This window comes from Oryx dammah, unplaced genomic scaffold, assembly GCF_014754425.2.
Source record: "Oryx dammah isolate SB20612 unplaced genomic scaffold, SCBI_Odam_1.1 HiC_scaffold_27, whole genome shotgun sequence".
Lineage (NCBI taxonomy): Eukaryota > Metazoa > Chordata > Mammalia > Artiodactyla > Bovidae > Oryx > Oryx dammah.
Window position 1 is genome coordinate 107,838,309 of NW_024070211.1, and position 21,721 is coordinate 107,860,029.

Here is a 21,721-nt window from a genome sequence, read left to right on the forward strand (position 1 = left end):
TGTAACTATGTTACATTTTATGGCAAAAGTGAAGGGATTTTGCAGATATAATTCAAATTCCAAATCAGTTAATTTTGACTTAATCAAAAAGAGGATTAATTCTAGAGACTTCACTGGTTGTCCAGAGGTTATGACTCAACGCTCCCAGTGCAGAGGATCCGGGTCTGACCTCATCAGAGAACTAGTTCCCACACGCCACAACTGAAGATCTCACAAGCTGCAACCAAGACCCAGTGTAGCCAAATAAATATTTTTTAAAACAGGAGATTATTCTAGATGAGACTTGCTAAATTAGGTGAAAAATCTTTAACAGAGGGACTGAGCCCTTGGAGGGGAGAGGAGTTGGTCTCTGGCTGCCTCTGAAGAAAGTAGTCACGCTGTTAACTGTCTAGACTGGGGTGGCCTACAAGAGCCAATGAAGGAACCTGCAAGGAACTGAATTCTGCCCACACCCAGATGACCTGAAAGAAGCCCGTAAGCTCCAGGTGAACAGGCCTTAACTGCAGTCTGTGAGACATGGCACTCTCCTACAGTCTCCCAGGTAGACTATGTCTGGATTTCTGACCTACAGAAGCTGTGAGATAATAAGCTGACATTGTTTTAAGCCACAAGTTTTTGGTAACCTGTTACAAGGCAGTAGAAAACTAACATGCCTTCCTTAATAGAGAATAGCACCATAAGACTTTCTAGCCTCCTGATGGCAGCTTTTCCTTCAGAGAAATAGAGATATCATATCAATAATGCTCCTATTGGACTTGTTCCCTACCTCTAAAATGTAAGCTCCTGGAGGGCAAGAAATTTGTCTTCTTTCTGTCTCTTCTCTTGTTGCATCACGAGGCCTAGAACAGTGGCATGCACGAGGCAGGTGCTTGATAAACATCTATAGGATGAATGAGTGTATCTGCTGTTTATGTTTACATCAGCACAGAGTGATCTCAAAAACTTAATAGCATTTAACTTTTAAGTTTCAAAGGCTATTTCTCAAATTACAGTTGACCTTCAAACAACAGGGATTTGAACTGTGCTGGTCAACTTATATGTGGATTTTTTTTTCCCAACATACCACAGGACCACACAGCCTATGCTTGGTTCAATCAGTGGATGGAGAACTGTGTATACAGAGGGGTAGCTATAAAGTTAAAAGTGGATTTTCTACTTTGTTGGGGGTCAGTGCCCCTAATCCCCACACTGTTCACTACTGTATAAGGAGTGCCCTTGAAGGAATCCAACAATATATTCTGAAAGATCTGTGAGTTCTCAAATCAAAAGAAAAACACTAGTATAAACAAATATCCTGTAAACATTTAATAATGAAAAACAATGCACATGAGCAATTAGACATAAACATATGTTTGCTAAAAATAAGCTATATTAAAATTCACTCCTTTTTTTTTTGAAAGTATCATTGATATATCTCATTTTCAGGACACTAATAATAGATCCTTTTACATTAGCCTAGATAGCATATTCAAAAGCAGAGGCATTACTTTGCCAACTAAGGTCCGCCTAGTCAAGGCTATGGTTTTTCCTGTGGTCATGTATGGATGTGAGAGTTGGACTGTGAAGAAAGCTGAGCGCCAAAGAATTGATGCTTTTGAACTGTGCTGTTGGAGAAGACTCTTGAGAGTCCCTTGGACTGCAAGGAGATTCAACCAGTCCATTCTGAAGGAGATCAGCCCTGGGATTTCTTTGGAAGGAATGATGCTAAAGCTGAAACTCCAGTACTTTGGCCACCTCATGCAAAGGGTTGACTCACTAGAAAAGACTCTGATGCTGGGAGGGATTGGGGGCAGGAGGAGAAGGGGACGACTCAGGATGAGATGGCTAGATGGCATCATGGACTCAATGGACATGAGCCTGAGTGAACTCTGGGAGTTGGTGATGGACGGAGGCCTGGCGTGCTGCGATTCATGGGGTCGCAGAGAGTCGGACATGACTGAGTGAATGAACCGACTGACTGACATTAGCCTTCTCAATAGTTAAATGTTGACTAAAAGGCAGTAGAATCAATGGGATTTGATTGAGCAACTATACCAAAAAATAAGTTAATTGTTGAAAGTCATTCAGAAAGCAAATAGTTTCTAAGAGATGCCAGAAAGTTCTGTCCTACTTGAACTGTTGAACACATTGATCAGTGTTTTGAATAAAGACACAAAAGATAGGGTCATCAAACTGACAAGTGATGTATACACAAACACTGTCTCTAATAAAGACAGACACATTGACAGGAGTGACATGTACAGAAGGCAAGCAATGAGTCAAAATCAACAGGTCCATTATTATACTGACAAATGGTAAGACATACACAGAGTTTTAAAATACAAGTAGCAATTCAGAATCAGATTTGGTAGCACTTCAAATGGAGGAAAAAAAAAAACACAACTAAGATCAGAGATTTTTTTTATCACCAAATTACACAGCTATTTTAAAAGGCAATGAAAACTTGGGCTGCTTTAGGAGAAATAAGAGTGTGAATTGCAAAAATCACGTGCTATAACTACTGTTCCAGTCTGGTTAGCTCCCACCTGAAGTCCTGCATTTGAAAATGAGTGCTACATTTACAAGGAACATGGTCAAACAGAGAAGAGTTTAGAGGTCAAAGAGGTCTTGCAGTAAACAAAGTTAAATGAATTCCTATCCTGCAGAACTTTTTAGAACCTTTAATGTTAATGTTCTTAGTGATTTCCATAAAAAGGTGTGTGTGTGTGTGTGATAGATGGATATGACACATTGTTTCTTAATTTATTTGAACATGGAACTCTTTCTTCATGGAGAATCTTATAACACTAGTGATCTCAGCCATAAACTCAGGAAAACCACCACCTAGGCCCAATGTTCAACATCACTAATTATTAGAGAAACACAAAACTACAATAAGGTATCACCTCACACCAGTGAGAATGGCCATCATCAAAAAATCTACGAACAATAAATGCTGGAGAGGGTGTGGAGAAAAGCGGACTCTTTGCACTGCTGGTGGAAATGTAAGTTGATACAGCCACAATGGAGAACCGTTCGGAGATTCCTTAAAAAATTAAAAACAGAACTATTACATGACCCATCAGTCCCACTAGTGGACATGTACTTTTAGGAAACCATAATTCAGAAAGACATTCACCCCTATGTTCATTTCAGCACTGTTTACAAGAGCTAGGACATGGAAGCAACCTAAATGTCCATCAACAGATGAAAGGATGCAAATGTGTTACATATACAATGGACTGTTACTCAGCCATTAAGAGGAGCGAGTTTGGGTCATTTGTAGAGACGTGGATGGACCCAGAGACTATCATATAGAGTGAAGTCGGTCAGAAAGAGAAAAACAAATTGCGTGTATTAATGCATATATAGAGAATCTAAAAAAACAGTAGGAAAGTGAAAGTGAAGTCGCTCAGCCATGTCCGACTCTTCACGACCCCATGGACTGTAGCCTACCAGGCTCCTCCGTCCATGGGATGTTCCAGGCAAGAATACTGGAGTGGGGTGCCATTTCCTTCTCCAGGGGATCTTCCCGACCCAGGGATTGAACCCGGGTCTCCTGCATTGTAGGCAGACGCTTTACCATCTGAGCCACCAGATGAACCTATTTGCAAAACAGAAATGCAGACACAGACGTAGAGAACTAACAAATGGACACCAAAAGGAGAAGGGGCAGGGTAAGATGAGTTGAGAGATTGGGACTGACACGTAGACACTACTACGCATGGAGCAGGTAACTAGTGAGACCCTGCTGTGTGGTGCAGAGAACTCTACTCAGTGATCTGTGGTGATCTAGACAGGAGAGAAATCCAGAAGGGGGGGGGCATGCATATACAAATGGCTGACTCACGTTGCCATAAGCAGAAACTAGCACAGTGTTGTGATGCAACCATACTCCAGTTAAAAAAATGTAAATGTCAGTAAGGGTAATAAACAAGGAGGAGGAGAAGGGGGATATAGAACTGTATCATGAGAAGCAAGGCCAAAACTATTTTGCAGAGGGAGGGTGAAGAGTAAGCCTGGCAACCAACACACACTTCTCAGAAAAATGAGGGAATGCAGTTGCTCTATACTGTCCTGGTACCTAGAGCAATACCGTATTTGCAAGTAAGGCTCAAAATATGCATTTTAACACTCTCTTCAGGAGATTTTTATCCAGAGAGCCTGATAGTTGCTCTAAGGGTCAGAAATAGAGCCCAGAACAGGAAGGTCAGCTAAATCTTCAGGAAGACCACTGCAATTAAAGCTTTTTAGTATCACAGGGATGATGGTGGAAACAAGAGTGAGCTGAAGTATGTACAGGGGCTGGTTAACACCCAGCAGGGACATCAAAGAAAAGACACCTGCATTCGTCAAGCAGGAGATCAGATGACTTCCAACACCACACGCTCAGGGGGCTAGTCTGAAACCTCCACAGTCTCACTCACCCTTATGTCTCAAAGACAAACACGGAGCCCAGCACAGAATGGCTCTCAGAAATACCGGTGCAATGTGGGAATAAATGAAGTGAAAAATAAAAGCATCTGGCTCCAAAGTCAAATGAAAAGAGAATGGCTATTTCATTTTTTGGAGACTGCTAAATACACCAATTGTGAATTACAATCAAGGTTACTCACAAATATAAGCAAATAGTCTTGTAATAATTTCACATCTTGACTTGTAAATCAACTCTGAATTAAATCACACCAAGGGTGGCTGTGAGGTTCCCACAGTAAATATGTGAAAATGCACTGCAGATTGTAAACGACTATGAGAAGGATGGGGTGATTATGGTAATAATAATCCAGCCCGACAGATTAGGATAATTCAGAGGGCTGGAAACTAACCTTGAAAATGAAACCACCTTTTATAGCCACAGGCCTGAAAAAGGTCCATTAGCCATGTGTTCTATTTGTTTAATTGTCAAAGGAGGGCATATTTTAAAACACCTTCAAAAATGTGATGGTGTTCTAATTGATCTGGTAAGTTAAGCTATTTATAGTTAAGTCTAAGCAAATTTCTTTAGTCATGAGACACCAAATTCTCAACAAAGACTATACATTAAATCGACCCTATATTTAGAAATTCTCAAAATAGAAAGCTTTCTTTCACTAGATAAAAAGACTAGACTGTCAGATACCATATTTGTATCCACTTCCTAGAAGACTCAGGGTTCTTTCAAAATATATCTATCATTTCTCCACAGTGGCTGATCAAACCTGTCACTGAAGAATGTTCTGAACAGGCAACTTGTAGTACAAGCAGGGTTTATTTCTGTCAGAGGCTGACTGCTGAAGTGTGAAAGAAACTCATTAAAAGTCTCTTACTGTGAACTTACATTGTTAAAAAGAAAAAAAAAGAAAGGGGAAAAAAGAAAAAAAAAACTCAAGAAAGAAAAAGGAAGGAAAAAAAATACTTAATGAAGGGTACACTGAGCCTGCAGATACACTCATATGGTGCTTTTCTTTCTTATTCTTCTTGAGGAAACAATTGCAAGACAGCAATTAGTCCTGGGAATACAGCCCACACTGACTATCCCAGGAAATCAAATAAGATCATTTCATTTTATGCTAATATTATGAAAAGCTAAGGAAGTAGATTAGAATATTGTACTATAGGAAAAATGATGCAAAATAAACAACATACCTTAATCTTAAAACGAGGTTTACAGCACAAGAAGCTTCTCTGTAGTCTTCACTAGCGTTGGGTAAGCCCTTTAAAAACAAAACAGCCAACGGTTATAAACTCAGGAAACAAATGCATAAAATCATGATAAACCTTGATTCATAAGAGTCCTTTCTTCCTGGAAATTTCAATAGTAGGCCTTTTATTACAGGCCTATTATTTGGGCACATAAAACCTCTGTGTGAAGGCTGGAATGATGTTTATCTCCCATCACAACTGTGGATCTGAATGTTTCATATAGTAAGCCTTGGTAGGAGGATGGGCCCTGTGAACAATTGGTATACACTGCAGTAAGTCCAAAGAAGAAAGATTAGCCATTTAAAGGGGGACCTTGGAACCTGAGCCATGGATTGCATCTACTGGGCCTTGGAGATGCACAAAGGTTGGGCCCTTTAAACTTCAAAGATGCAGAGGAAGAAGGAACCTAGCAGATGAGGCCACAGTTTACCTTTCTCACCTAGAGCCTGTTTCCTTGAACACAGATAATCAGTCATGAATGCCTCTATTGAACAGGCCCTTCCTACTTTGTGAATCCCTGGACAGGAGCCCTTCCTGTCAGAGTAGAAAAAATAAGGAATTTTTGGTCAAGACTTGGCTCTGCCACTGACCAGCTTTGCAACTATGGGCAAGTCATTCTGTGATCGTATTTTCTCATTTACTAAATGGGGTTAATATTTGCCTCAAAAGTTTCCTGGGAGAACAAATACTATATATGAAAAGGAGTCCAACTATACCATGTTATACAATACTAGGTATCCTAATTCCTTTTTCCATTTCCTTTATTCTTTGCCTTCTGACCCTTTATTATTCCTACATCTCCTTTTATCATTCAACCAATCCCTGTAATTTATCTCAAGGTGCTATACTAAGTTGCCTGCTAAGTTGCTTCAGTCATGTCTGACTGTGTGTGACCCCATGGATGTAGCCCCGCCAGGCTCCTCTGTCCATGGGATTCTCCAGGCAAGAATACTGGAATGGGATGTCATTTTGTTCTCCAGGGGAATCCTCCAGACCCCTGACGTGATCGAACCCACGTCTCTTATGTCTCCTGCAACGGCAGGCGAGTTCTTTACTTACAACTAGCGCCACCTAGGAAGCTAAATTGCTTAATACAAAGTAAAGGCATAAACTTAATCCTGGTTCCACCTCTAAGCTGTTGTGCAACCATGGATGAGCCACTTGGCCTCTGCAAATCTTTGCTTCCTCATCTGTAAAACAAGGGTCAAAGGCTAGATGTCTGACCTGCAACCACGAAAGCCCATCACTCCCTCTCCTATGCATACAGCTATTTCATAACATACAGATCAGGTGGAATAGAAATAAATTTAAATGGAATATGCAGTTTTAAGATTTAAGGGGGAAATTTGATCACCAGGCTGGTAATACTTGATAGTATAACCACGTTGGGCTTCCCTTGTAGCTTATCTCGTAAAGAATCCACCTGCAATGTAGGAGACCCCGGTTCCATTCTGAGTTAGGAAGATCCCCTGGAGAAGGGATAAGCTACCCACTCCAGTATTCTTGGACTTCCCTGGCAGCTCATATGGTGAAGTATCTGCCTTCATTGCAGGAGGCCTGGGTTTGATCCCTGGATTGGGAAGATCCCCTGGAGGAAAGCATGGCAACCCACTCCAGTATTCTTGCCTGGAAAATCCCATGGATAGAAGAGCCTGTCAGGCTACAGTCGATGGGGTTGCAAAGAGTCAGACATGACTGAGCAACTAAGCATAGCACATAACCACTTTGAGAGCTGAAGGGCTTACTATTAACTACACAGCAAAATCAAAATGGGGGGCCTACACTCCCAGTTTGCATCCATAGTCCCTACCCTGGATAGCTCAGCATCCTTCATCAGGACCCAACACAACTCATGGCACATGAGTTCTGTCACATAACTTTTAATATGAATTCATTTCACAGTCACTGGACTATTATTTTTACAAGGAAAGTTGTAGAAATAAACTGGCTCATGAAATTCAAGGATAAAAGAATTACAAAAAAAGTCATAGAAATCCAACCGGGAGCAAAGAAAGAAAAGTATCAATTAACTATAATGTTTTGTGACTGGAACCTAGTAGAATGCTGAGTCATTTTCTGTCCTTTTCCCATTTCACACAATACCAGCAATTTCGGAAGCAGTCTGGTAATCAGTTCTTGCCTTTGAACCTATCATTTGAAGGTTGGAGGCCCTGAGAAGCATGGTCATTAGTGACAGTCCTCTATTTTTCCATACCCATTAAAAAAGAGAGTTTACAAGCCCCTGCTCTAGAAGCACTACCCCGATACCGTCTATCTTTCTAAAATACCAGCATTTTTTTTTAAAAATCTGTCTTCAAAGCATCTCAAACGTAAATGACAGGCAGAGAAACGTACCTGTGAGTCCTGCACAGAAAGAGACTGTATCTGCTCAGGGATGCTGCTGGCGTTCACCACCATCTGTTAAGAGAGCCACCGTTACAGCACGTTAGGACACCGAAATGGGACATTAAGGTCAGTGTGGTTACGTTAAGTCTCAGTTATCAGAGACGAAAATCTTAAATAAGTTAAGGAATTTTAAAGCACCATTTCCCAGAGTGTGGTCCTTTGACAACCTTCATTGGGATCACCAAGGACACAACTTAAAGATTCCTGGGTACCAGCTGGCCTGTGATTCAGAATTTCATTGAGGCAGGAGAGAATCTGTATCTTTAATAAGGTGCCCAGGTGACCCTTATGCTTTTAGAGAACCGCTGACCTTAAGTGAAAAGGCACGGACAATTTGGTATTTTAAACTTGATAACAGAAAGATGCTCAAGGACGATTTTTTCTTTCTCATTGCACAACTTCATCTCAAGATGAGAGCCCCTTAATGAAAGGATGTTAGGATTAGCACAACTTGCCCCTTTTAATCATTACTTTGAACAATTTATTTGCAGCACTGGATTTCAAAAACTATCTTCCCCAGAAGAGAACCTAGAGTGAGAGATTATATTTTTCCCTCTAAGCTAGAAACCTGACCCCAATGTGATATCCCAAATATTTCTGCCTCAAGCCCCACTTTTGTGAACTCTGCCCTAGAACACAACTTGAAAGACAAACTGCAAGAGACACAGCATCAACAAAGAATGAAAACTACATATTATTCCCTAAACTCACCATCAATTCTAAAATTATCAGAAGTCATCAGAAATTCTTTGTGCCAGTTTTCTAAAGTTTGAACATAAAATTTTTGTATGCGTCTGCAAAGATAACTGCATGTATGTTTCCACAAAAAATAACTGAAGACAATGGCACCCCAATCCAGTACTCTTGCCTGGAAAATCCCATGGATGGAAGAGCCTGGAATGCTGCAGTCCATGGGGTCGCTGAGGGTCGGACACGACTGAGCGACTTCACTTTCACTTTTCACTTCATGCATTGGAGAAGGAAATGGCAACCCACTCCAGTGTTCTTGCCTGGAGAATCCCTAGGACGGGGAGCCTGGTGGGCTGCCGTCTAAGGGGTCGCACAGAGGTGGACACAACTGAAGTGACTTAGCAGGTAGCAGCAATGAAGAAATAGGTGGAAGTGCAACTGCATCTGCAATTTACTTTGAATTCCATCCAAAATCAAAGATGGACCAACAGATGAATAGACAACTGTGAGATGAAGCAAGTATAGTAATGGCAGAATTGAGGTAATTGCTGGGTAGATGTTCACTATAAAATGCTTTTAATGTTGTCATGTTTTGGAAATTTTTCACAGAAAAATGTTGGGGTGAAATGATTATATTAGAAGAACAAATAACCTGTATTTATTAACCAGCCAGAGGACCTTCCCCCACCCCAAATGATTTCTTGTAAAGAATTTTCCAGACTGATTCCACAATCTTCTTTATCTTTAAATTTAAAAAAATATATTTATTGAAGCAGAGTTGATTTACAATGTTGTGTTGCTTTCTGGTATACAGCAAAGCGATTCAGTTATACATATATATTCTTTTTCATATTCGTCTCCATTATGGTTTATTACAGGTTATTGAATACAGTTCCTGTGCTACACAGTAGGATCTTGTTCATCTATTATATACTAGCGTGTATCTGCTAATCCCAAATTCCTAATTTAACACTCCCCCCCCCCACTTTTGGTAATTATAAAATTGTTTTCTATGTCTGTGAGTCTGTATCTGTTCTGTAAATAAGTTCTTTTTTTTTTTTTTTTAATGTTTTGGTTTTTGGTCCCAAGGAATGTGGGATCTTAGCTTCTTGACCAGGGATTGAACACTCACCCCTTGCATTGGAAGGCAAAGTCTTAACCACTGGACTCCCAGGGAAGCCCAGTAAAAAAGTTCATTCTTAGTTAAGCTTTGAGATACAACCAAAAGCTACATGAGCACCTACAGAACATTCTACCTTTAGTCAAAGAAGGTTTATAATCTGGAAAATTCTTAATGGCATTTACTACAGGTGACAAATTCTCTTGTCCCTGAGGAGGTCCATCTCCTGCCTTAACCCTTACTCCTGGACCATCAGGAGCACAGAGAACTACTTAGCTGGGGGCTGGAACCCCATGCATACCACATAGCCTCACTGTGTAGGTATAACCCTGCATGTGAGAAGAAAACCAGTCTTCAGCCCCCACTGGTATACGAAGTGTGCAGAAACGTACAGGAATGGTGGAGAGAGGGTGTCCCTGCACAAAATCTCTTCTTGACAACCAACTCTAGTCTGCTAGAGCTCACCACCACAGATCCTATTCTATTAGTTTACGGCATGACTTCTGGGTATACATTTTCAAATGTCAAAACTTACAAGAAAGCTAACACATTAAGCAGCTGTCATTCATTAACAGTAAAATATACATTTGTCTATTGGGCTTTTTTTTTTTTTTTTTTTGCTTTTAAACAGTTTGCTATTAACATGGACACTTGAGAAAATGAGTGTTTTTATAGGAAGAGGAAAGAAAAATAATAGATTAATACTGGACACAGCCCTGAGCCAGGCCTCTGGGACTGAATGAGAGAGGAAAAGATCTTGGAATGGAGAGAAAAAAGTGACAACATCCATTTTTCTCATTTGTCATAACGCTCTGTCTAATCTTCCCATTTTCTGTTTTTAACAATGCCATAGCTAAATGCAATGTGTTATCCTGGATTGGATCCTGAGACACAAAAGGGATGTCTGTGGATAAACCAGTGAAATTCAAATAAAATCTGAGATTTAGCAGACAATAACGCAGCAGTGACATGACTCAGCGACTAGACGACGACAAACGAAAGATTGCCGATGATTGTTAGTTGTGACAAGCGTACCGAGGCTACGGAAGAGATTAACAGGGAAAGAGCACAGAGGAGGAATGGAGGAGAACTCCAAACTACCTCTGCAAATTTTCTGTAAACCTAAAATCACTCCAAAGCTAAAGGTTTCTTTCCAAAAATACAGAAGACTAATTTTAGCCACAACTAGTTAGAAAGCCAGTCGCCTGCAAAAAGAACACCTTTTAGGAAGTGATGTCATAAAAACATCAAGTTAAAGCCAGCTGTGATGACTACGGCTCGGTACAATCAATTTGGAGGGAGAAATCAAATCTTGGCCTCCAACGACAAATGCATATAAGACAAACAACATGAGAGCTGACAGGCTTTTGGAAAATGCAATGTCATCAGAAGTAATTTTAAAAAGCTAAAGGCAGTTTTAACAATCATCTAGCGATGCAATGAATTTAGCTTTTACACGGTGTCTAAGCTGTGGTGCAATTCACTTACCCTAAATCCACACCAAATGTATTTTCTTTTCAGAACAAAATATCAGAATTTGGAAACAATGAACTTAGCCTAGACTCTCTGACAAAATTCTTCAATATACCTGCTGTGGGCCCTACAGAGCTTCTGTCATCAAATCTGCCCATTTGGCATCATTGTTTTCAATTATTAAGGAACAAGGACAACTTTCCCAAAGAGATTTCTGAAGTGTCACAATTGTTTGGGAGGAGGGAGGCTTGTCTGAGACTTCTAATAGGCAGATATTTAAAACAAATCTTCAGGGACGTGGAGCACATAACCTTCCTGGATTCCAGTCTGGACTTCTGAATTCAGAGCAGCTGGTGTGGTTTTCCTAGTCAGTGGTCCTTGATCCAAGTCAGCCACATGTCAGAATCACGTGAGCAGCTTTTTTAAAATCAGAATTGCCCCAGACATCACCCCAAACCACCAAATCATAATTTGATTTGCTGGGTCTAGGGATCTGCATTTTTAAAGCTCTCAGTTTTGCTGATATGGAGCCAGGATTGCAAATCATGTTTTCATGTCACCTAACATATGAATTATTTACTTCCTACAAATTAATAATTAATAGTAGGTGACTAAAACTTTGCAAAGCTATTTCTAAAAAACCAAGTTAGGGACACACTAGGACCAATTTCTCACTGAGTTTGGCTATGAATCTCAATAGATAAGTGGTGTAACTCTGCAGCTTGACAGTTTACACCGGAATGTCTCATCTCCAAATACAGCCCAGTACCAGGCACATCTACCCAATGTCCCTCTGACAAATAGCCCAGCCTGGCCTTCTCGATTTTCTCCAACTAATGCTATTAATTGAATAACTGGACATTCTGTCCTATGCTTCCCGGGAAGCCGAAGAGTCCCTCACAAAACCAGCATTTCTAAAACGCCCCTCATCTACTAGAGCACCTCAGTCTAAATAGGGAACCGCTACGGCTACTTTTTCTAAACTTCAGCTGGATTATAAAATGTCTTCTGTCTCTTCCTCCCTTTCTCATCTATTCACAAATACGATAGAAGTATTCAGACATTTGTTTAATGTCTGATTTTCAGCACATGGGTATCTATGTCACCAGCAAAAATGTACGGCATATCTACTAGATGCTAAGGGAAGACTAAGGTGAATAAAATACCATCCCAATCACCCAGTGACTTACAGTCAAGTAAACAACTCAACTGCAATTTAAATGATGAGTATTACTGAAAAGCTTATTAACATGTGAACACAGTGGCATTTCAATGTACCATTTAGTACAGACTAAGCATTTTCTCTCTAAAAGATGTTTAAAGGTAAACGGTACACAGTCTGAGACTGTATATAGCTTTTTTTTTTTCCAGTTTTATTGAGGTATAGATGACAAGATATTTAGCATGACACAGCTTTTGATAATAGCAGCTATAAAAATCCAAAGTCAGCAGATTCTATCACAATTCTATGTACTTAAGCTTTATTTATATGTGCATCCCTCAAAATGCATACACAAAAATGTTAACGGAATATAGTCTATAATAGCAACCTCAATGTTCTCACCAAGAAAGAAATGGTTAAATAAACCACTGTGATATGGAATACCCCTCAGCAGTTAAAAATAAAAAGGCAATTCTATAGCAAGTATTGTGGAAAGATTTACAAGATATAAGGCAAGATGCAAAATTTTATAGTTTTTATGACCTTAATGTTTTTAAAATGATATGCTAGATTTCTTTACGTACACATTTGTATGTGAACAAACAAGAAAAGGTCTGGAAGAAAACAGTGCAAACTGATAACCTCTGGAAAGACACGACAGTCACAGGGGTCTGAGGGGCAGCAAGATAAAATGGTCCTTTAGAGTTATTTCTCTTCAATTCTCCCATACCTTTTACAAGTCTTTATGTCCCTCTCAATAAGGCCTACCCAGACCCACACATTTAAAAGTATAAACTCCGACCGTACGATACCTCACCAGACTCTACGCTATTCGATTTTTTCCCCATCACTCCTATCCCACTGTAACAAACCACATAACTTACTTATGACTGCTACTGGATATCATTTATCTACTCCCACCGGAATGGAGGCTTCACAAGAACTCTGATTTCCTCACTGATGTATCCCCAGTGCCTACTAAAACAGTGCACATCATATGCTCATTACACATATTTACATATATTACTTCTATTATATAATTTACTTATATTCGTTGAATATATTCAACAATTTTCATTTCCTTTATAACAGACTAAAAAATAGCTTTTGCTTCACATCCAAAAAGCAATTTGGTGTGACTGGCAAATCACGGGGCTACTTTGATGAAAAGCTGAAAGGACACAGGAACCATCATTGGAGAGAATGAGCACAGCACATGATACTGCAATGTTAGCCCTGCCAAAAGCAAATAAACAACCAAACAGAAACAAACAAAAATGGTGGAAGTTGTGTAACAGCAGGTGGAGCTGGTGACTTCTGAAGTTTGGTAGGAGTCATCCAAACTCATGTATACTTTCACAGAAAAAAGCCTACCTATACTCTTTCTTAATTATGCCCAAGTTGCCAGTATGGGCACAGGTGCCACTGGGAAATCAAATGAGTCTAGATACAGTGAAGTGCCCAAGACTTCAAATCCCACTCAAGAAGGTTGACAAGGATGCTTAATGACAAAATGACAGCATGCCGTACACCGCTCTCTTTCCTGGCTATGCAGACAGTACATTTGCCAAACAGATATTGCTATTATTCAAATAACAGATCAGTTTTCAGAGCAATTTCAACAAGCACACAGTAAGATATCCTCAAAGTAAACTTAACAAATCCTCATGAAGAAAGAAATGCTAGATTTCTAGATAGTCTATCTAGATAGATACCCAGACAGTACCCATCTGTCTGTACTAGTAAGGCATGACTACAGTGAATACCGTCCAAAGAAGGTGTCCTGCAGGGAACCAACAACGAATGACATTTGAGTCAAAATGCTATCCAATCAAGTTACGGGGCTCTATTTCTAGGGAGAACTGACACTTCTTGTTTAGAGACACTCTTAGATGAAAAACCGTGATCGGCACTTCACTCCAGATAAAACAGAAAAGTGGGCAAAAAGAAGGCAAAGTTCATGACAACAGATTAAGGTCATTCCAAAAACATGGCAGCATAGGTGTGTGGCCACTATGTCCTTCTGTGGGACTCACCACCATCCATGTAACTTCCTTGATCAAAGCTTGTATTTTATGTATAAAATAGGTTAATTCATATGATAAATAAAGGGGGAACAGGATCTGAAGAAGAGTGACCAATAGGAGGCAGGCCCATCAATGAGACATGAGAATGAATAGAGAATAGAGGGAGGGGAAGATGACAGGGGAAAGAATGGCTTGTGACTCTGATGTTCTCTTCTTAGATGGTCCATCTGGTTATTTCCACTTAAAGCACAATGATAAGATTTACTCCTTTTAATTAAAAGGAAATGTCTGCTAAATTTAAAGAGTTGGAATGGATATCATGTGTAACCCAAAGTCTTCAGTTTTCTTACTGAGAATATATTAATTACTAGCTTTGTAAATATTTGGAGCTATTTAAATGTGCTCAAACTTCCTCTAAGAGAATTAGCAAGTTCTTTGAACTACAGTCATCATTAGTCATTAGGATAATTAACCAGTGGAGGAAGTAAAGTTAATCAAAAGATAACCAGTTCTCAAAGGGAAGAGGATAAAACAGTGTGTATTGCCTACTAAGTTGCCCAGAAGATTTAAAAATCAAGACCAACAAATTCAACCTAGAGTTTCTAACCATCTGAATATTTTGCTTTATGGTAAACCAAAAATCAAGGAGAAATTTTCCTGTATGCCTACTCTGTTTTCTAAGTGACATAAGAATTTAAGATTAAGTGAGCAACTAATTTGTGCTAAGAACTCCTCCACTGAGTGCTTTATTACATGATTTTATCAGTCTCACAGCAATTCTATAAGTACTGTGATCACCGCCGTTTGACAGAGGAAGAAGCTGAGGTTCAGAGAGTAAAGCAATCTGCCCCAATATACACAGTTCCAAAGTATTGGATTGGCCAAAATATTCTTTTGGATTTTTCCATAAGATGTTATGGAAAAACCTGAATGAAGTTTTGGCCAACCCAATAAGTCAGAAGGCATGAAGATCTGCCAAGTTTACGTGCCTCTTTTTTTTCTTACACCACAAAAACAAAATTCTGAAGGTTCTTCCCCAAACAGCTCAGACTCTAATACTGGCAGGCAGAGGTGAAGGGGAGAGAGGAGGCAAAGAACTAAATAAGTAACCACACTCACCTCTGGATTTTCTTCTTTTACTCTTCGTGACTGTAAAACAAATACATATTCATTAATACACACCTCAAAAGACCACAAACGTAAAGTTGACACAAGTCAGCTAACCATCATCAAGGTGATCTACCTTTTCTTGAGAAAAGGCTGCTTTCCCTTCTTCACTTTTCTCATCCATCTCGTCGTCACTCCACTCCCAGTCACCGTCTTCGGTTTTATGAAGGTGACCACTTGACCCTGGAACTCGTCTCACCTGGATCAAAAGAAATCCACTCAAAGCTTCACCAGTCGAAAGTGAACAGTGCTTGCGAGTGCTGCCACTTGAGTCACAAAGCATACACCTACCCTGAAAATAACCTGAGTGGTTATGAATTCAGGGGTAACTGGCAAGGATTGCCCCAAAAGCCACCCACAGCCACCCACACGCATCCTCTATCCAAAGATAATGTTTCTTGAAATGAGTTACTAAACGTGTGTAGAACAAAATATTTTGGAAGAGTACCACACATGTCAGCCATGAAGGATCAAACCCTTTTTTCACTCTGGCTTCAGTTCATATTTTATGAATCACTACACAGGAAAGGCCACAAGGGAGGTTTCAAAATTGCTTAAGGAAATGCATGCGTGTAAGCGACAGACTGTTGATTAAGAGAAGGTGAGGGACCCGTGCAGCTGCTAGCCTAAGGCACCTGCCATCTACAGCCCACATCACAAAAGAAAGTGCCCCTCTATTGCCACCTTGCTCTTTTTCAGCATCTGACATCATGCCTGTTTTCCCAGGATTCTGCTCAACCCACTGGAGCAAAACAAAACAGTATTATTCTTAACACACCTTATAGCCCTTTTGAGGCCTGTGAGATTGCTAGGAACACAGTAAGATAATCAGCAACTAAGTCAGATGATTTTAATAGATTACAATCTATTATATCTATAAAAACTAGACAGCAATTAGCTCAAAACTAGAGAGATGTGGTCCATGCGGGTATGCTTTCCTAGTGTCTCTGTGTTTGAAAAGGCAAAACTTTTCAAATGAGAGGATGACTGAGAATAATGAGCCTCTGACCAAACTAATTTGCTTTAAAAAAAAAAAAAAAAGACTCAGATGTGTTTAAACTAAGCAATGTAGCAAGTGAACATAACAACCTGTGGTCCATCAGTTCAGAGAAGCCACAAGTGGAAAAAAAAAAAAAAACTTTGGAGACTGTCTAGTCAAACCCTCTCATTTCACAGATGGGAGAACAAAGGCCCGGAAGTGACCCAAGATCACACAGGTATAAGGACAAAATGAAAAGGCCCATTCAAATTCAAGTCTTTCTATGCCACTGAATAGTAACTGAAAAAGCAGCCGTCTAAAAACGTCCTTGGAAGACTTTGAAAGAGTATGACATGAGGAAAGACTGTTTTCCACAATAGAAACTATTCACTTATACTGTGGGAAGTTCATGAGTCCCAAGGGACACAGCACAGACTTCAGATGTAAAGCAAGCATTTACACGCATTGGATCAACGTGAAGTCATATACAACACAGACTTGGGGTTGGGTTCGACTTGAAGGCTTTACCATGTGGATCCTGTACAGGCAAGCCTGATCACTTCGTCTTGAGCTAAAACATGGAAACGAAAAACTACCAAAAGGTTCTTACTCATAATCACAAACGGTTATGCTCAATTTTTTTAAAAAAAGTTTTATCCCCTTCAAAAAAATTTTTTCTCACTAATTCACCTTCAAAACACTTAGCACTTAGTAAAACTCCTTCTGTGCTTGGCATATATATTTCTCCATTTGCGTTCTGAGTCACTGGAAAGACCTATTTAATGACAGTGATTTTAATGATGTTCATAGATGTTGGCAATGCACTGCAGAAAAGATGCTGAAATGCACTTCAGGATTTTTCGAACAGATTGCTCATTTTAAAGCTATATCAAAGAAAGGGATAACAAGAAAATTTTCTGTTGGCGTATACAGTAAAATTAATTGTTTTCTTAGCAACACTAATCATGATGAGAGCAACAGAGGAAAATCTGTTAATGACTACATTAAAAGAAAGCATTTAAAGCCGCATCTACTACAAAACATACCATTAACTAAGAAGAGAGAAGACAAGTAAAACTGTGGATCCTAACCAGAAAAATACTCTACCTTCATTCCGACTGTAAAACCCAAGCACGGTTGACGATTACTAACATTCATGTGCTCGTTTAAAAGAGCGTACCACAGAAATCTCTCTGAAAGCGAGACAGTGCAGCTTCCCACCCTAAAATTCAGCGGATGTTCTTTTCCCTCTCATTCTACATTTAGAAAATCTGTCCGTTTTGTTTCTGCAAGAGGCATCCAACTACAGACAATAAAATGGCCAGCTTCTATTTCATTTGAGAACCCTGTCTCCCTCCTCTTGGTTTTATTTGCTGAAGAGAGAAAGATAAAGCAAAATGTCTAGGATTATAGCCTCGGATATTGAAAGAAATGGTGGCGTTGGCCTTTAAGCAATATACAGTGATTAAACAAATGGAATGTAGAAATTAGGACAGAGAACAATTAAAAAATCTACGTAGCATAAAATGTTCGTATAAGTGTAGCAAGAATAAGAACGCAAATGTATTCCTTAAGGATGTTATCTTGGTTTACTGGAAAGGAAAAAACTCAGCATAATTTGAAACCCAGGTTTCATGGTGTAGTTATAAGACACTGACCTCTAAGGAAGAGACCAGAAAGCAATTTTACAAAGTTACATCCTTGTAGGGAGTTTGTAAGGATGACAGGAAACTTGGAGGTCTTAGAGGTCTTAGAGCTAAGGCAACTAAGTTTCACATGGTTTAAACAAATAGTTTTTGTTTTTTTTAATTTATTACAGAACTGAAGAATAATCTACAAAACAGATGCTTCAAAAAATAAAATGTGTAAAAGCTTCTATCTTGTCCCATTCCTTACAATGATGAAAATGGAGGTTACTCACCTCTAGAACAATGCTTGCATGCCAGTTACATCGTTCTTATTCTATGAAATGGCCCACTCACTTAGTAAAGCCAAGAGGTGACTGAATGAAATTTTTCCTCTGTCAGAGGTTTAAAAAATAACCCAGTGATTCTCAGAGATATGAGCTCAATTTAAGTCATAGCTAGAGGTATTCATAAGCTCACAAATTCCTCAGGTCAGAGCTGGCAACAGCGAGGTTAGACAAGCCTTTACATGCAATAACATTCATTCCCCAAACTGGGAATAAAATACAATCGAGCAGTTCTATTTATACCAAACCTCTGGGAAGGAAAGTGATATTATTTTCTCTTTCTCAAAACAGTATTTTTATGAAAATCCATTAAAGAAATGAAGTTATAATTCCCACAAAAAAAAAAAAAAGTCAGGCTCCACCAGACGGAGGGAACAAGAGTGTGGTTCCCAGGCAAGTTCTTGTGGCCATGGGGTCGCGTGTCAGAAGCAGAGCTAGGACAGATTGGCTAGGGAGAGGGAATGGCAGCAACAAGGGAAACAGTCCCTGGAGCCGCCTCACTCATCTTGCCAGGCTTGCCGCTCAGAACAGGAGCTTTCTATAAATACCAGGACCCAGGACCTCCATACAGTATCTCAAGTCACCACCTGGTCCCAGACATAAAAAGAGGAGGAAGCATGTGTACAGGAGCACACAGGAGAGCCAGCGGAAGCACTTTCTGCACAAGGTGTTAAATGTTAGAAATGGAGGTATGTTTCTCTAACAAACTCCTGAATAAAGGATGAATGTGACCCAAAGAAACACAGTTTATTCGAGTTTGTCTTAGTCTTGCATGCTCTTTCTTCCAAGACACTGGCCAGCTGCTTAAGGTGCCACAGTGACTCTTCCAGGAGTGAGATTTGGGGATCTCCTTGGAATGAATTTCCTGCCCCTGGAAATTGTGTATTCCACTTTCCCTTCACTGGCTGGACAAACTGCCTGCCCCACTGCAGCCTGAACCCAAGAACTCATCTCACATCCATACACCGAGAACACTCTGGGCATGGCAGAAAGCAACACTCAGTAACTTTTCTCTTACCAGGCATTCTAACCAGACATAGAAAACATGCTTCTAATCAGCTGTTACTTATAATGTCCCTGAGGCAAGGCCAAGCAAACAAAAAAGCCTTCCAAATCATCAAAAATTAAAAATTAAACTCACCAAGTTTTCAGCAGTAAACAGTTTACTGTCCCCACAGCTTATACTCCGACATTTCCCCTGTGCCCACCAGCTCTCTGGCACCTCCATCCCACGCCTACTGCTTGGCCTCTCTGGGCTCTCCGCCTCTCCCCTCAGTTCCTCCTGGCTTCTCCCCTATCATAGAAAGCCTGGAGGCCACAGCTGACGCTCTTGATGCTGCACGTTTTAGCCCCTGATGCCCTGGTGCCCACTCCTGGCCAACCCACACCTGGAGGAAAGCTGTGGGCTCAGCCCCCGAGCCAATGGAGCGGAGGCACTCTGCCTGGAGCCATCACAGGTGATCAGTGGCACTCCTAGCTGACACAGCAGTCCGGCTGCAACCTTGCCCCTCGTCCCCAGACAGGCAGCAACAGCATCATCTAGAAAGGCTGAATCTTAGGCCCCACCCCACACCCACTTAATCAGAATCTTCCTCTTTGCAAACTCTCGGGTGATTGACAAGGCCACTCAGGTTGGAGAAGCGCCTTGCCCACTGTTGGTCTAGTCTGTCTCTCCAGCCCATGATACCAGCTGTTACACATATAACAAAAGGGACTGTGCACTTGAAACATATTAACCAATTTAAGTTGACTCCCAGGTGTAAAGAATCTGCCTGCCAGTGCAGGGGACTCCAGTTCAATCCCTGTGTCAAGAATATGCCCTGGAGAAGGAAATGGCAACCCATGCCACGATTTTTGCCTGGAGAATCCCATGGAGCGAGGAGCCTGGTGGGCTACAGTCCACAGGGTCGCAAGCAGCTGGACACGACTGAAGCAACTTGGCGTATCATAGGAGTATTTACACAAAGTAAACTGGAAAATAGTACAAATTAGGCACTGAACTCCCCACTTAAGGTCAAAATAGGAGTTCTCAAGGTTTACAAGCACAGCACTGATCAAAAGACTCAGCTCATGGAAACATTGTAAAATTTGATGACATTTGTGAATTTAGTAGTTCACATGAATTTAGTAATTAAATAATTCCTGAAAACAACTACTTTCATTTACAATGGCAAATATTTCAATTTTATTATATAAGCCTCTCACATTTCACCTTTAAAAGCAACACACTAATTGATTTTTATGTACCAAACATTAGTAACATACTTTACCGGAAGGAAGGGGATTAAGAAAACTATCTTAATATTTCTCAAACTGACACCTATGGCTTGGGATAACATTTCTTATGAAAGCATCATGAGGAAACACAGAGCAATATATATATTTTTAAATGCAGACAGAAGTGAAAAGGGTATCCTCTGAAAAACTGTTTTACATGATGCAAAAAACTGGTTTTTTGATGGTTATTGCCAACACTGAAAGTCAAAGCCCAGATAATACTGTTGATACAAAGAAAGAAAGAAAAACTGTGTATTTCTAAATGAAATATTTTATATAAATTGTTTAGGTTATATATAATTATACTAACAAATTATTATAAGTAGATATTTTATTTCATCTATTTCCATAAATGCTCATAAGTTCAAATTGACCAGAAAACCCTTTTTTTTCTAATTTTAGATTCAGAAAATAAAGTATCACAATACTTTCAAGATTCCTTTATATTTAGGAATACATGATAAACTTTACAAACAGGATCATAAATTTTACCTGTGATTGATTTTCCTGCAAAATAGAAATAAAGATCCTTCTAGTTAAAGCACGAAGTGAGGTCCTCAAACTTTCTTAATTATTAGTATGACAACAGATCAATGTTAAATTTAAATGTCATGGAAAAAATAATATTCATTTTATTTATAACAATTTGGAACCTTGATTATCCAATAGGATATTTGGGAAAAGTAAAATGTGAAAAATCCAGAACTACTGGCCTAGTTGACATTTCTACCTGTACCTTCTAATACACACAAGTATTATTTCTACTATGCATGTGTATGCCTGTTTG

The 21,721-nt window shown here is 39.8% G+C and overlaps 1 protein-coding gene across 1 annotated transcript in view; it reads right to left on the reverse strand.

Moving 5' to 3' along the window:
• Positions 1-21,721, reverse strand: part of STK39 (serine/threonine kinase 39) — a 315,997-nt gene that overhangs the window by 118,191 nt on the left and 176,085 nt on the right. Inside the window, exons 11-14 of the mRNA XM_040229269.1 lie at positions 15,783-15,905; positions 15,659-15,688; positions 8,017-8,079; positions 5,605-5,672 (exon numbers count right to left, since the gene is read on the reverse strand). Of these exons, the coding sequence (XP_040085203.1) occupies positions 5,605-5,672; positions 8,017-8,079; positions 15,659-15,688; positions 15,783-15,905 (284 nt within the window). The remainder of the gene's footprint in view (positions 1-5,604; positions 5,673-8,016; positions 8,080-15,658; positions 15,689-15,782; positions 15,906-21,721) is intronic.